The following is a 13,943-nucleotide window of genomic DNA, read 5'->3' as shown; positions in this document are numbered from 1 at the left end:
TATATATATATATATATATATATATATATATATATACATACATATATATATAGCTAAATAAGTTATATTTTTTCATCGTTATTAGAAGAATAATGACAAAGTTTACCTTGCTTTCATCCTTATATTTTATGTATGTAGAATATTAATGTTTCAACAAAAATAAATTATTTCAATAAAAAAAGAAGTAAGAATATTTATTTTTCCTTTGGTTTTAATTAATGATAAAATCTTATTTTCATAAATAAATAAAGTGTGAAAAATGATATAGATACATATATTATATTAAATCTTTATTTGCAGAAAATAGCAGCCCAAGTGGATGTTGCGGGCATATTAAATCTCAGGTTCGATTCGCTCCACAGTAATATTTAGCAAGTGCATAACTTTTTTTCTATTGAATTCGGCTGCTTTCAAATGTAATGTATTTTTATAATTAAAGTCTATTTCTTAACAGCCGAAAAAAAAAAAAAAAAAAAAAAAAAAAAAAAAAAAAGAAGTAGCGACTTTGTTCCATTTTGAGTAAATGGTCAACGAAATGGTGCTGTTCCATGATAAAGATGAGGTGTATGTATCTTATCTGGTCCTCTGTTTGGCTTTGGAATTTCATGATTGATGGTCCATAACATGCCAAAGTCAACTGGAGGACGACTTTGAATAAAGCATTCCAACGAAATCAATTCGGAAAATTATAAATTTGTTCATTAAAATTAATTGCTCTATTTTTATATTTTTTAAAATATATTACTTTATTTCTATATTTTGATTCTGTCTAATTATTTTAACTTTCTGTCAATATTTTTTAAAAGTGAATATTAAGTAGGAAATTAAATATTTTTAGATCCTAAATTATGACCAAATTAATATTTAGGTCCCTCAATATTGAGTAATTATTCGTTTGCAACTCATATAAACGGAAAACAGGTAAGAATTTGGGTGGAAGGGTCTCACAATGTGACAGCAACATTACTTAGGTTCTTCAAAATAATTACTCTAACGTTGAAGGACCTGAGTGTTAATTTGGCATAATTTAGAGATCCGAAAATATTTAACCATTTTTTTTATCAAGTGATAGGAAAAAGATTTAATTGATGTTCGTATTAGTTGATTTGTATTTATATTATATATCACTTATATTAACATTATAAATTTTTTTTTTCTCAAATTAATATTTTACATGATCATTTTATTTATATTTATTGAAAAATAATAAATAACTATTAAACATTATTAAAAAAGATTTATTTTATACATCACATTAAAATAAAAAAATATTATATTTACTTTTAAAAAATAAAAAATATATGTATGATATGTAACGAGATATAAAAATAATTTTATCCTTAATGGTCATTTTTGTATTTTAATAGTAATTATTATTAAAAATTTACTGAAATAATTAAATTTGTCTACTAATAGTCACCAAATAATGGGCTTAGTACGTCACAACTCCATCAAAGAGGGCCTTTGACCCAAAATTGTGTAGAAATTGTTTTTCATGGACCTTGTGAGGGCTAGTAAAGTAATCACAAGTTTGACCGCATAATTTTATGGGATAATTACAAATTTAATGTCTAAAATTTCTAGAGTCAATATTTTTTTTTTTTTTACTAATCAAATGTATAAATTAATAAAAAAAAAAATTCTCCACACCAGCAAAATTTATTGGTGCAAGTACTAGCAAGTTTGCAAGACCAAGAAAAGTGCAACTGCAAAATTTGTATTGCGATTTTCAAGCTTTCCAATTTGCAAAACATATCTCCAGTGTGTAACATATGGATGCAAAATCAACAATACAAATAATTACTTAAGATTCGGCGACCTCCACACCTCTCTCAATTTCTTTTTTTTTTTTTTTTCTTTTTTTTTTTCCTGAGAGTGAAGGAGGAACTGAGGAATATTCCTGCACAAAAGCATTCACAAGTTTTGAGAAATGGTACAATCTACTCCAAAGCTTTGGCCATGATGGAACGCTGAGAGAGTTGCTGCTCATACAGCTGCCGGAAAATATGGTATTTGGCATCATGATACTTCTTCACCTTTGGGTCCTTTGATGGATGAATAACCTGTAAAATTAAAGGAAATGATAGAACGACACAGACTCGCTAGCTTGAGAACCATAAATGGCAAGGTATTGCCATTCAAATTAAACAGGCAGTAAAGGCCAACTTAACAAAGTAGAACAGCAAGCTGAGGAGTGGTGTGTAATTATCCAAAACATGAAGTGACTAAAGGATCAAAATGAAAGTAACTTGGACTGGCCACTGCGCCAAAGAGTAGCTTAAAGAACCAAAATATAGTCCTAGTATAATTATGGCACAATCAGCAACATCATCCCTTTATGCCACACGAAAAGTCACTCTGGTGAAGAACAAATGTACAGTGGCATCTATTACATGAAAGTGATGTACTGTCAAAAGGCACAGTGACCCTAGCAGAGAAAGTTCATATATTTTAGATGTTAATATTAATGCCTAAAGCTGCGAATGAGTCTCAGAATGCATCTGTGTAGTGAAAGGCTAAAAAACATGACCACATGCCAAAGTACTGTAAAGCAAGACTATGAGACATAAGATAATTAGATGTGCATCAGTGATAGAAGCAGGGTTAGGCATAAAGTTCATAGCATAAGTACATCAAGTCAAGCCCTGGACAGCTAAGGTTCTCTGCCAAGGTTGTAGGTCTCATTTATTCAGATGTGCTGCTACCCATTTTCAGACTCCTATTTTAGCAACGTCCTTACGATTTATTTACAATGTTTCACAACAATCTGTGACATAAATCATTTTACAGGTTAATATTTATTAGAGTCCAGTTGCCTCAAAGTCCTTTTTTTTTTTTTTTTTTTCCTCAGTGAGGTTGTAAGAAGTTGGTGTAGGGACAGGAAGAGTTGGCTAAATGGAATTCCAACAAAAACCGAACACTCTACTGCACAATTTTACATGGCATTGACTAACAAAAAAATATGCATTATTATCCTGACCTGGAAAACCTCTTTCTCAAAATATATATTTTTTGTCCGTGTCCCATAAAAGTCTTAAATCGAACTGAAGATTGAAGAGCAAGAATTCTCAAGCATACCTGACCAGCTTTATTCAGTGCCCTCATGGCCTCACTAAGACTGGCATATTTCTTTGCAGCAACAGCACCAAGAATTGCAGCACCCAGTAGCACAGACTCACTTTCTCTTGGAAGTATAATAGGGCAACCTGAACCATTCATTAGCAAGTATGTGTTATGTTAATATGGCAGATATGCATAGAGCATAACATCCTAGCACTTCTTATTATGTTTTTTCTTGTCCAGATAAAGTTGATTGCAACCAGAGCTTGCAGAGTAGAACTAATACTGCAACTACCGACCATTATCAACCTATTGGTACGAGTATGAGCAGACCACAAAGTTTGCTTTGCTCATCTTTTAAGACAAAAAAATTAAAACATCGCAGAAAAAATAGATTAATCAACCATTCATGCTTAATAAGAAGACTTTCCTAACCAGGTATATTCATAGCAGTTCACCAGCTAGCAAACCATGCAATCTAACCCAATACATTAATGTGGGGAAAATTTAAGAAACAATAGGTACCAAAGTTAAATACACAGAATTGCAGTGAAATTGATTGAATGATAGAAGCAACAATGAAGCGACAGAAGGATCGAAAATCCCTATTCCTAACCAATAGGATCTCTCATTCCCCTCATCCATTGGATTTAAGTGTGTGAAACAGCATGCATGTCATAAGCAGTACAGATGAAAGTTCATGCACACAGGCCGTCCATTTAGAAGAAAATGTATGCAGGGAGATTAAAAAAATTAGTGAGAAAGGATTCAACATGTCTACACACAGCAGGGTGCGAGGGATGGGGAAGGTACAGGGGATGCATAGAAGAATGAAACTCAGGAAAATACCGGTTATATCTGCATGTTCTTGAACAAACACAAGGTTTTTCGAAAGGCCACCACATGCAAGCAATATGTCAATCTGCTGGGATATATAAGAAAATAGAGAAAGCATCGAGTAAACAACACTGGAGAAATAGTCAATATTTTAGAGGCTATGAAAAACTTGAGTTCAATAAAACAAACCTGATAATAGACATATGTAACTGAGAGTATAAACAGTTGTCAGCAAAAAAAAAAATTCCATGACAGATGAAAGTTAAATATAAACATATGAAAGCTGTAATTTAATCAGCTAGTAAGTTGATTACTATTCCCCTGAATTCACATCAGATTTTCTCAAGCCACGTACAAGTTTTTGCGCAAGCTTGACTCTCAAAGAAAAAATAAAAATAAAAATAAAAATAAAAATAGAAGTCATTGCTTAGTCCTTGGTTCTGTCATGCGACATCAAGCTAGACAACTTCATGCAATATAAACATACATTGCTTCTTACCAGAGATTCTGAAGTTATTGCTATACATTATACAGTCAATTCCTTTTTTTTTTTTTTTCTTGTCATGACCTTAAGTCTGTTTGACTGTCATCTTGGTTACCTTCAGGCTCAAATAGCTCCAAAATCATATGGTTAAAGTCAGATTCTAGCTGCATCAAGCCACCTATATACTGATTTCTAATCCTAGTATTTGAAACCAAAAATGGTCCTCCAGATGAATAGTATTGCAGCTGAAAGATTTTCCACATGCCTAATGTCATGATAAAGGGCCTCTAGCAGACTTATTGAAACGCAGTGGGGCCATTTGATAACATCAATCTGGAGTAGTAATATCAGAGTCTATAAATTGTAGGCTCCAGTCCAGTTGAGTAGATACATTGGACACACCAGAATGTGTAGTCACTAAAACCATCTGCCCTGCCAACATTCTTATGAACAACTATAATGTTGAATTATTAGAGATTAGGTTTCGGGAGAAATTCATTCTCCATTTCATGTGCATTTGTGATTTGCATCTAGGTGTCTATATACACATAAACCTACAACTATATAGGAAATTTACAATAAAGGAAATAAATCATATAAGAACATATAAGAATCCTCCTCCATTGACTCAAGACAAGTAGAATTAAAAGACAAATTATCCTATCAGTATCTAGACTACTAAACCCTTCTAAGATGTGAATTGCCACATATTTTGCAATTTGTAAACTAAAACATGTCATGACAAATAAGTAAATGATTAATCAGAGGAATGGTATCTTACTTTGTGACCATGAGCATTGCAATGCTCCACAATGTGGCGTGTACCATATGCAATACCCTGTATGGTGGCAAGGTATAGAAGAGCTAGCTGTCTCTCACTCGTGTCAAGGGTCATACCACAAATAATTCCTTTTGCTTTTGGATCTGCAATGGGAGATCTGTAGCATACGATTTTAACAGGTCATATTTATTACTAGTTGCAATACCTTAGAACCATAAATAGAAAATGTTGCATCATTGTTGCTTACTTACCTGTTCCCGTGAAAGTCAGGAAGGACATGGACATCTTCTGTCAAAGCAGCAAGGAATGGAGTCTTCAGGTCATCCACCATTGTCCTTAATATATTGTTCAGAATTTCAAACAGTGATACATCTGGAAGATAGAGAAAAGGAATGAACTATCAACCATGTAAACAACATGAACATCCGTTAACGTACATACACCACAAACTGTATTTTACTTTGAGAAGCAGCACGATTTGCAAGGCGAGGAGAAGCAACATGGTTTTCAATTATGTAATCTAATAATGCACCGGTAGCACTCTGCCCACCCTCTGTAAGCCAGTACTCAGGAACCATCGCTACAAAAATCAAGAAATAAGGCTTGATATTAAATTTCAGGTACATATTTCAAAGAAAATAAAAGCAGACTCTGGATTAAGCACGAACTAAGTCCAAGTAATAAAGAGAGTTTTTTCTATCAATGCAACGAAAGAACCATCCCTTCCTATTTATTTGTCCTGGCAGATAGAAAGAAAATTAGACCCAAAGAGCCCTTCTCCACCACTTTAGAGGCAGGGGTGAAAGGGGGAGGGTTCACATACAACCCAGGCAAAGTTGTTTATGATAAAATCTGACATTGTTATCATTTGGTGCACGTGTTTGCATGTGCATGCTTTGTGGTGAAAAAACCTTAAAATGTTTAACTTTAGTGTGTTGGTACTAAAAATGGAGACCTGCCATAGAGTCATATAACCCGTACTAATTTTCAGAAATCCAAACATTATTAACAACTAATAAGATTTTCAGATGTTACCTGACCAAAATGGTCCCCAAACCCCAGGAATGAACAGCTTGCTCTGTGATACAGCCATATGACAAGTGGAAGTACCGCAAACTAATGCCATACGGCGACATATTGCTTCCTTGTCATACTCTGAGAAAACATAATTCATGATAAGGAGAACATATTAATTTCAGTTAACTGACTGGATTTATCAGAGGTAAGAAATCTATTTTTTACTTTAAATGCCATCACCTTTAGCGTCAGAATCTGCCTCAAGAGCACTCTCCATGATCCCCACACCACCAGCATGAGCATCAATCAATGAGGTCCCTACAGGAGTTCCTGCTACAAGACCCAGTTCCTGAAAATATAGGCTAATATTCAGAAAAGTGGGAAAACATAGTTTTAAAGTCAATATTAAACAAATTCACCGTCCGAAGCCCAGATAAAGGATGAGTGCTAATAATGCATCTAATCAAATGTGTTTTCTCGGCCAATAGACCTCAAGGGAGCGCCACTTGAAATCAATGTGAATTCTTCAGTACAAAATTTCTTGCCTTCGCAGCTGTAGGAGTCAGACCAGAACCCAAAGCATGGCCAGGGAAAGCTACACTTCGTCCTGTTTACATAATATAATGTCAAGTTACCCGTTAAGTGGGGAGTATTGGTAAATCAAGTCTTACAACAACAAGATGTTGATAATCAACCACAATATGATGTTGCTATTTTTTAAGTTCATTCTTATGTTTCAAATACCATAACATAAAAATTTCATTCATATAGATCAGAAAAGAAAAAAATTGAAATATAGAATATTAAAATGAATCACAGAGCACTCAAATGTGTCGTGACTTCATTTTCATTCCTGTTGATATTTAGGGCTTATTCTGTTGCTGCGGTTCTTAATCATAAGAACCTATAAGTGATACAACTTTTAAATCATAGAGTTCTAAAGTCTATAAATTTCCAAAATACATTACGGACTGTTTAATCCAAAATATGTTATGGATTGTTTATGTATTGAAGGTGAGGGTCAGTGATGTCCTTGTACCAATGGGAGCAAGGGGGCATGGGAGGTGGTTCATCAATGGAAGTGACAGCTGTGGTGGCAACAGTTGTGAGTGCAAATAGTTTACAAGAGGCAATGATGGCAGTTTGCTGTTAGCAAGGAATAATGGTAGTTATAGTGGCGATGGTAGTGTGGTAATAGTGTAAGAATAACAAAGAAAGTCAACATGCAGCTGCTTGTTCTCTGTTTTTCAAATTTTAAATTTAACAGTTACCACAGAACTCCTAAGCATACCAATCTTAGCATGATGCCCATCTACGAGATCACCCAAGCCAATCTCTTCCCAAAAGTCATCATCCCAGCCACAAGCTTCCATGTCGCGAGAATCTTTTTCATTTATCTGGTGCATATGTGCATGGCCAAGATATGTCCATTTGCATACTGTTGTACATAGACTACGAGTATCATCTCCTGTTGCTCTAGGAATCATTGAGGATAAAGAAAAAAGAAAAGAACACTATAGCAATCAGCATAAGCTCATTAAAGGAACAAGTAACTGGTACAGGAGAACAATGTAATGGCATTATAAATGTTTCAAGGAAAGGAATTACCTATATGACAACCAATCACTCAAGTCCATCCATCTGAACACCATTGACCATGACTCTTGCAAATTTTCTTTCACCCATAAGAGCTGCAATATATTATTATCAAATGCAATTAAATAGAGCACGAAGATCACTAAAACTGCCATTTGCTCATCAATCTCATGCTGCAACAAATGGCTGCATTCTTGTTATGCAGTTGGACTTGGGATTCATTCAAACTTAGATTTGATGAAATCATGAATTTTCAAAATGGAAACAGCTCGATGCGAAAGATATATATTAAATTAACACATTATCCCAGGTACCTTCGGCGGCTGCATTTCAGGGGAAAGAGCTCCACCGCAGTATTGCAATACTGGTGAGTTAGAGGAATTGATCTTCTCAGCTTGTTTTACTGCTCTATGATCCATCCAAACTATAATATTTCTTCTTGAATCCCCGCTCCAAGAAACCGAAACAGGAGCTCCATCAGAATCAACAGCAACTTCAAGAAAGGGAAAATCTTATTTCCATTACACAGCCACATTAAGAAACTCCAAATATCAAATACAACATGCAATATAGACGGAAAAAGACTAAAAAAAATTACAGGAATTAGTGTAAATTTCACAAACCAAGAGAACAAGTAGCAGCAAATCCTATGCCGGTAACTTCTTCCCCAGAAACATCAGCAAGGTTACAAGCTGATTTCACAGCTGCACAAATGGCATGCCAAATATCTGTAGATGATTGCTGATATGAAAACACCAAACAATCCAAATCACTATTTTTTTTCAATAACATAAACAGAACTAAAGCGATAGCAAAAATTAACTTTAAAGAAAAATCAAAATCCACAAAAATTATTTGGATTATTTGTTAATTAATTTACCTCAACGCAGTCACGTTCTTTCCATATTTGTATAGGACTACTAGCAGTTCCAAGCAGTTTTCCATTCTCATTAAACAGACCTGCATCAAACAGCCATACTAAGCAACTAAGCAGCAAGCAAATGGACATATCTAAATGACTGTACGAGTTAGGAACTGAAGCTAGAAGAAAGAAATTGAACCAGCGCGGGCGCTGCCGGTGCCTACATCGACGCCGAGGAAGACGGTTCGACGAGGAAAAGTAGCGATGGTAGAGGTGGACATTTCGATAAAGGAAGGTGAGGAAATGGAGCGATTAGAAGGACCATAGAGAGGAAAACTGCGTTGTCGTGGGCCAAGCAGTGGTGTGGTATCGGACGACGATATTCTTTTGCCAGACATGTCGTTTTGTCGAGTTTTTGTCAATAATCAATCTCTTTTTCTGTTCTTGATTGATCGGATGATAATTATGATGATTATTATTCCAAATCTGGATTTGGAACAATATTAAATATCCTCGTCATTTTCGGTTCAAACTGTTCCACTCCAATCCATTCCATCATCTTTTTCATTAAACATTTTATTTTACGTTACAAACAAGATATGAGTTCAATTTATTATTTGATATTTAAGATTTGATGTAATACATTAATTGGTCCCCTAAGTTACATAGACACCTTACCAAGGTTCAATATAACACTACACTCTTCAAGCACTTCCAAATGTACGAGGGACACTTTAAAAATGCGTTTTATTATTTAGTTATTTCGGAAACTTATCCGCATTTTAGAGCATAGTTTTGAAAATTAAATTGAACTGGCCAGTTTGATCGGTTTAATCAAAAATCAGACAGTGGTTCAATTTGGATTACATAAAAAACTGAAAAGCTTAAAAAATCGGCATAAATCCATAAGAAGTGGATGAAAAACGACAAAAGCCAGTGAACTAAACCGGTTAAAAATCGATTCAATTCAAATTTTGAATTTTTTTCTCTAATTATGGGCCTTTTTAAAATTTGGGTCTCTTAAGAGTTAGGCCAGTAATTTTTTAGTTTTGGATTCTCTTCATTTCTAAATCTAAGGTCCTATTATATTAATTAAAATAATTAAAATTTTCAACTTTAAATTCAAATGTGACAAATAATATTATTTTTTATTTTAATTAATTGGTTTTTTATTATTAAATTTAGAAATACTTTATTCTTTTTGTTTAAAATTATTTACTAATTTTTCTATTTTTTTATAAAAGCCAAATTTGAGAATGTTTTTTTATTTGATATTCAAATTTTTTTATCCTATACTTTAATTTTATTTAATAAATATATTTAAAAATATTATATATAAAAATCCGGTTGAACCATATTGAATCTGATTGAATCTTCCGATTCAGTGAACCCATACCTTCACCGGTTCCCTGACCAATCCGGTTCTCATAATACTGCTTTAGAGTCACATTTGAAAATTCTATTAGACTCATTAATGTATAATGTGTTCTATTCTTATTTGATATTACTCGTTGTTTATATTTATTAATTTATTCTTATGTAGTATCAAGTATGATTATAATATTTCTTTCATATTTTCTAGATATTTATATAATGTTAAAACATGATTAATAATATTCATATTATAAGCGAATAATATTTTTCTTAAACTTATTTTAATATGATAGGACAATATTAAAAGTCAAGTATAAATAATTATAGACAATAAAATGAAAAATTTATTATTAATTATAAGATTATATTTCAATTTTTTTGAAATGATAAGGTTAAACTTTAACTAGCATCTATTTCCTTAAATAAAACTAAATAATATGACCCTATGTTATTAAATGTTGATTTGAGTTCATGAAAATTTTAGATCTATCTAACTATAATACATATCAAAGTACGAATGAGGAGGGAACATTAGTTTTCTAAAACGCCATGCTAAGTTTATGAACTGATAAAAATATCATTGCTAATCTTGTTCTGATTATGATATCAAAATATTATTTTTATTATATTAATATTATAAATTTAATCACATTCTAATTAGAATTTTGTCCTATCATACCACTGTATATATGTTTCGTTTTAATAATTGCTTTTGATTATCAAGAATTTATTGCATTTGACTATCAAGAATTGTTACATTAAGTTTTTGGTAATTTGAAATTATTAAGTTTGCAATCATGTATTCTTCCTGCAGTAAGTTTAACATTAACTCTCTCTGTATTTGCAAATTAATAGAATAATTTTTATTTATAGTTCTTTTAATTTATATTTATAGATTAACTGTAATTGTTTAGTAACCGTGAATAATTACAAGCTTACAAACTTTCCCTTATGAGTAGCATTATCATAAAATATCTTAAATAGATGAACCCTCTAATTAAAAAAAAATTATTTATTTATCAATTAAAATTATATAATAAGTTTTAATTATATTGATTATATTAGTTTCCTTAATCATATTATTTTTATTAATTAATAAATCTTGTTTCATTATTTTTGCCTTGCTAAGTCTTGATAAATGGTTCTACAAACTTTTTAGCAACGGAAATTTTATCCGTTTCTAAATTTACAGAATTAATTTTTTTCCTTCGTCCGCTGAGAGTTGGTTCTACGGATTTTAGCAACGGAAGTTTTACCCGTTGCTAAAGTTCTAACCAAAATTCAGGACCTATTTTCACTGCATATCTCTTCTCCCTCTTCTCCGCCACATCTTTCGGTATGCTTGCACTTTCTTTTCTCTTTTCTTACTCCATTTTAATTTATATTTTATTAATAAAAGTTTAAATTTTATTTGGATTGTAAGATTAATATTTGTTAAGATAATTTTTTTATTTTTTATCTTTTTAGTTTCAAGAATTTTAATGGAAGTAAGATATGTATGGAATTTTCAATATTCAAATTATAATACAATAAATCATAATTTTTTTTACATATATAGGAATTCCAAATTATATATATATGTGTGTGTGTGTGTGAGAGAGCGTATGCGCGAATGAGGGGGAATATTGGGTTCCTAAAATGTCTCTACAGACTTTTAATTTTATTGGTTGATTGAAGAATAATTTAATCTTATTCTAATTAGAAAACTCTGAATTTTATTAATTGATTAATTAAAAATATCATTAAAAATAATTTAGTCGTATTTTAATTAGAAAATTTTTGAAATTTCTGTACATATGAAAATACTATAATTTAATATCTTATAATTTAAATATATTATAATATAAGATATTAAATTTATTAATCCCTTATTGGTAGCTCTTTTTTATTAATATTACAAATTTAATCTCATTCTAATTAGGAATTTGACTTTAATCCCATTCTAATTATGATATCAATTTATTATTTTTATTATATTAATATTATAAATTTAATCTCACTCTAATTAGACATTTGTACTTTAATACTATTATAATTAGGATTTTGTCCTATATACCACATATATATGTTTGGTTTTAATTGCTGTTGAGTTTTCACTGTCAAAAATTTGTTATTCTTGACTATCAAAAATTCGTTATTTTTCACGATCAATAATTATTATATCAAGCTTTGCTAGTTTAAAATTATTGATTTTTCAATTATGCCTTCTTCTTGCGATAAGTATAATTTTAACATTCTCTATTTACAAATTAATGTAATAATTTTTATTTGGTGGTATCGTCTATGATATAAGAAGACAGCTGGTGACGAAGGCTATTTTATCATCATGAACAATTTATATTTTTAAAATTAAAATTTTCAATTGTTCCTCATCCCACACATATGTTCATTTTATTTAAAAATAAAATTTAAAATTTTGAAAGAATTAATTGCATATATTCTATTTAAAATTTTATTTTTAAAAAATATATCCAATCAAATTATAAAAATAAAAATAAAAAATTATGAAAAATATAAAAAATTTTATTTTTTAAAAAATATATCCAATCAAATAATAAAAATAAAAATAAAAAATTATTAAAAATATACCTTTTTTATCCCTCTTAAATAAAATATTTTGAATTATAATAAAGCAAAATTAAATATTTAAATAATAAATTAAAAAAATAAAATATAAAAATTTTTAGATGTTTCATTAGCGCGTATATATATATATTAAAAAATAAAACTTAAAATTTTGAAATGTTTATCTATATTTATTTATTTAAAAAAATAATTTTAATAAATTATATTTAATCAATTAATAAAATATAATTTTTTAACTGGTCATGACTAAAGTTATTTGAAGATATTTAAATGACATTAAAGGCACTATTAGAAATTTCATTATTTTCATATTAATGTAATAATTTTTATTTGGTGGTATCGTCTATGATATAAGAAGACAGCTGGTGACGAAGGCTATTTTATCATCATGAACAATTTATATTTTTAAAATTAAAATTTTCAATTGTTCCTCATCCCACACATATGTTCATTTTATTTAAAAATAAAATTTAAAATTTTGAAAGAATTAATTGCGTATATTCTATTTAAAATTTTATTTTTAAAAAATATATCCAATCAAATTATAAAAATAAAAATAAAAAATTATGAAAAATATAAAAAATTTTATTTTTTAAAAAATATATCCAATCAAATTATAAAAATAAAAATAAAAAATTATTAAAAATATACCTTTTTTATCCCTCTTAAATAAAATATTTTGAATTATAATAAAGCAAAATTAAATATTTAAATAATAAATTAAAAAAATAAAATATAAAAATTTTTAGATGTTTCATTAGCGCGTATATATATATATTAAAAAATAAATTAAAAAATAAAACTTAAAATTTTGAAATGTTTATCTATATTTATTTATTTAAAAAAATAATTTTAATAAATTATATTTAATCAATTAATAAAATATAATTTTTTAACTGGTCATGACTAAGGTTATTTGAAGATATTTAAATGACATTAAAGGCACTATTAGAAATTTCATTATTTTCATATTAATGTAATAATTTTTATTTGGTGGTATCGTCTATGATATAAGAAGACAGCTGGTGACGAAGGCTATTTTATCATCATGAACAATTTATATTTTTAAAATTAAAATTTTCAATTGTTCCTCATCCCACACATATGTTCATTTTATTTAAAAATAAAATTTAAAATTTTGAAAGAATTAATTGCGTATATTCTATTTAAAATTTTATTTTTAAAAAATATATCCAATCAAATTATAAAAATAAAAATAAAAAATTATGAAAAATATAAAAAATTTTATTTTTTAAAAAATATATCCAATCAAATTATAAAAATAAAAATAAAAAATTATTAAAAATATACCTTTTTTATCCCTCTTAAATAAAATATTTTGAATT

General features: G+C 29.5%; 1 protein-coding gene across 3 annotated transcripts; it reads right to left on the bottom strand.

Annotated features, from left to right (window-relative positions):
• Nucleotides 1-1,697: 1,697 nt before the first annotated feature.
• On the bottom strand, nucleotides 1,698-9,131 carry LOC105648017 (FGGY family of carbohydrate kinase). Of its 3 annotated transcripts, none has more exons than XM_089725011.1 (15): nucleotides 8,837-9,128; nucleotides 8,656-8,735; nucleotides 8,399-8,516; nucleotides 8,090-8,268; nucleotides 7,788-7,870; nucleotides 7,471-7,655; nucleotides 6,725-6,786; nucleotides 6,420-6,528; nucleotides 6,198-6,317; nucleotides 5,623-5,742; nucleotides 5,414-5,534; nucleotides 5,163-5,319; nucleotides 3,910-3,985; nucleotides 3,079-3,206; nucleotides 1,698-2,063 (listed from the first exon to the last, which is right to left on the bottom strand). In XM_089725011.1, the coding sequence occupies exons 1-15, from the start codon at nucleotides 9,033-9,035 to the stop codon at nucleotides 1,941-1,943; spliced, it is 1,860 nt and encodes a 619-aa protein (XP_089581137.1). In that variant the 5' UTR covers nucleotides 9,036-9,128; the 3' UTR covers nucleotides 1,698-1,940. The 3 variants fall into 3 exon arrangements, with proteins under 3 accessions (XP_089581137.1, XP_089581138.1, XP_089581139.1); XM_089725012.1 differs by having other exon boundaries at nucleotides 3,910-3,982; nucleotides 8,837-9,127; XM_089725013.1 differs by lacking the exon at nucleotides 3,910-3,985 and having other exon boundaries at nucleotides 8,837-9,131.
• Nucleotides 9,132-13,943: the final 4,812 nt, after the last annotated feature.

This window comes from Jatropha curcas, chromosome 8 (assembly GCF_041381405.1).
Source record: "Jatropha curcas cultivar XTBG-Jc1 chromosome 8, XTBG_Jcur_1.0, whole genome shotgun sequence".
Classification (NCBI taxonomy): Eukaryota; Viridiplantae; Streptophyta; class Magnoliopsida; order Malpighiales; family Euphorbiaceae; genus Jatropha; species Jatropha curcas.
This window is presented reverse-complemented; position numbering and strand designations above follow the sequence as displayed.

Coding starts and splice junctions, on each gene's coding strand:
- LOC105648017 (XM_089725011.1), bottom strand. CDS start 9,035: ATGTCTGGCAAAAGAATATCGTCGTCCGATACCACACCACTGCTTGGC. Junction 8,269..8,398: donor TGCTGCTACTTGTTCTCTTG/GTTTGTGAAATT, acceptor CCTTTCTTGAAG/TTGCTGTTGATTCTGATGGA. Junction 7,656..7,787: donor AGTGATTGGTTGTCATATAG/GTAATTCCTTTC, acceptor AATGATTCCTAG/AGCAACAGGAGATGATACTC.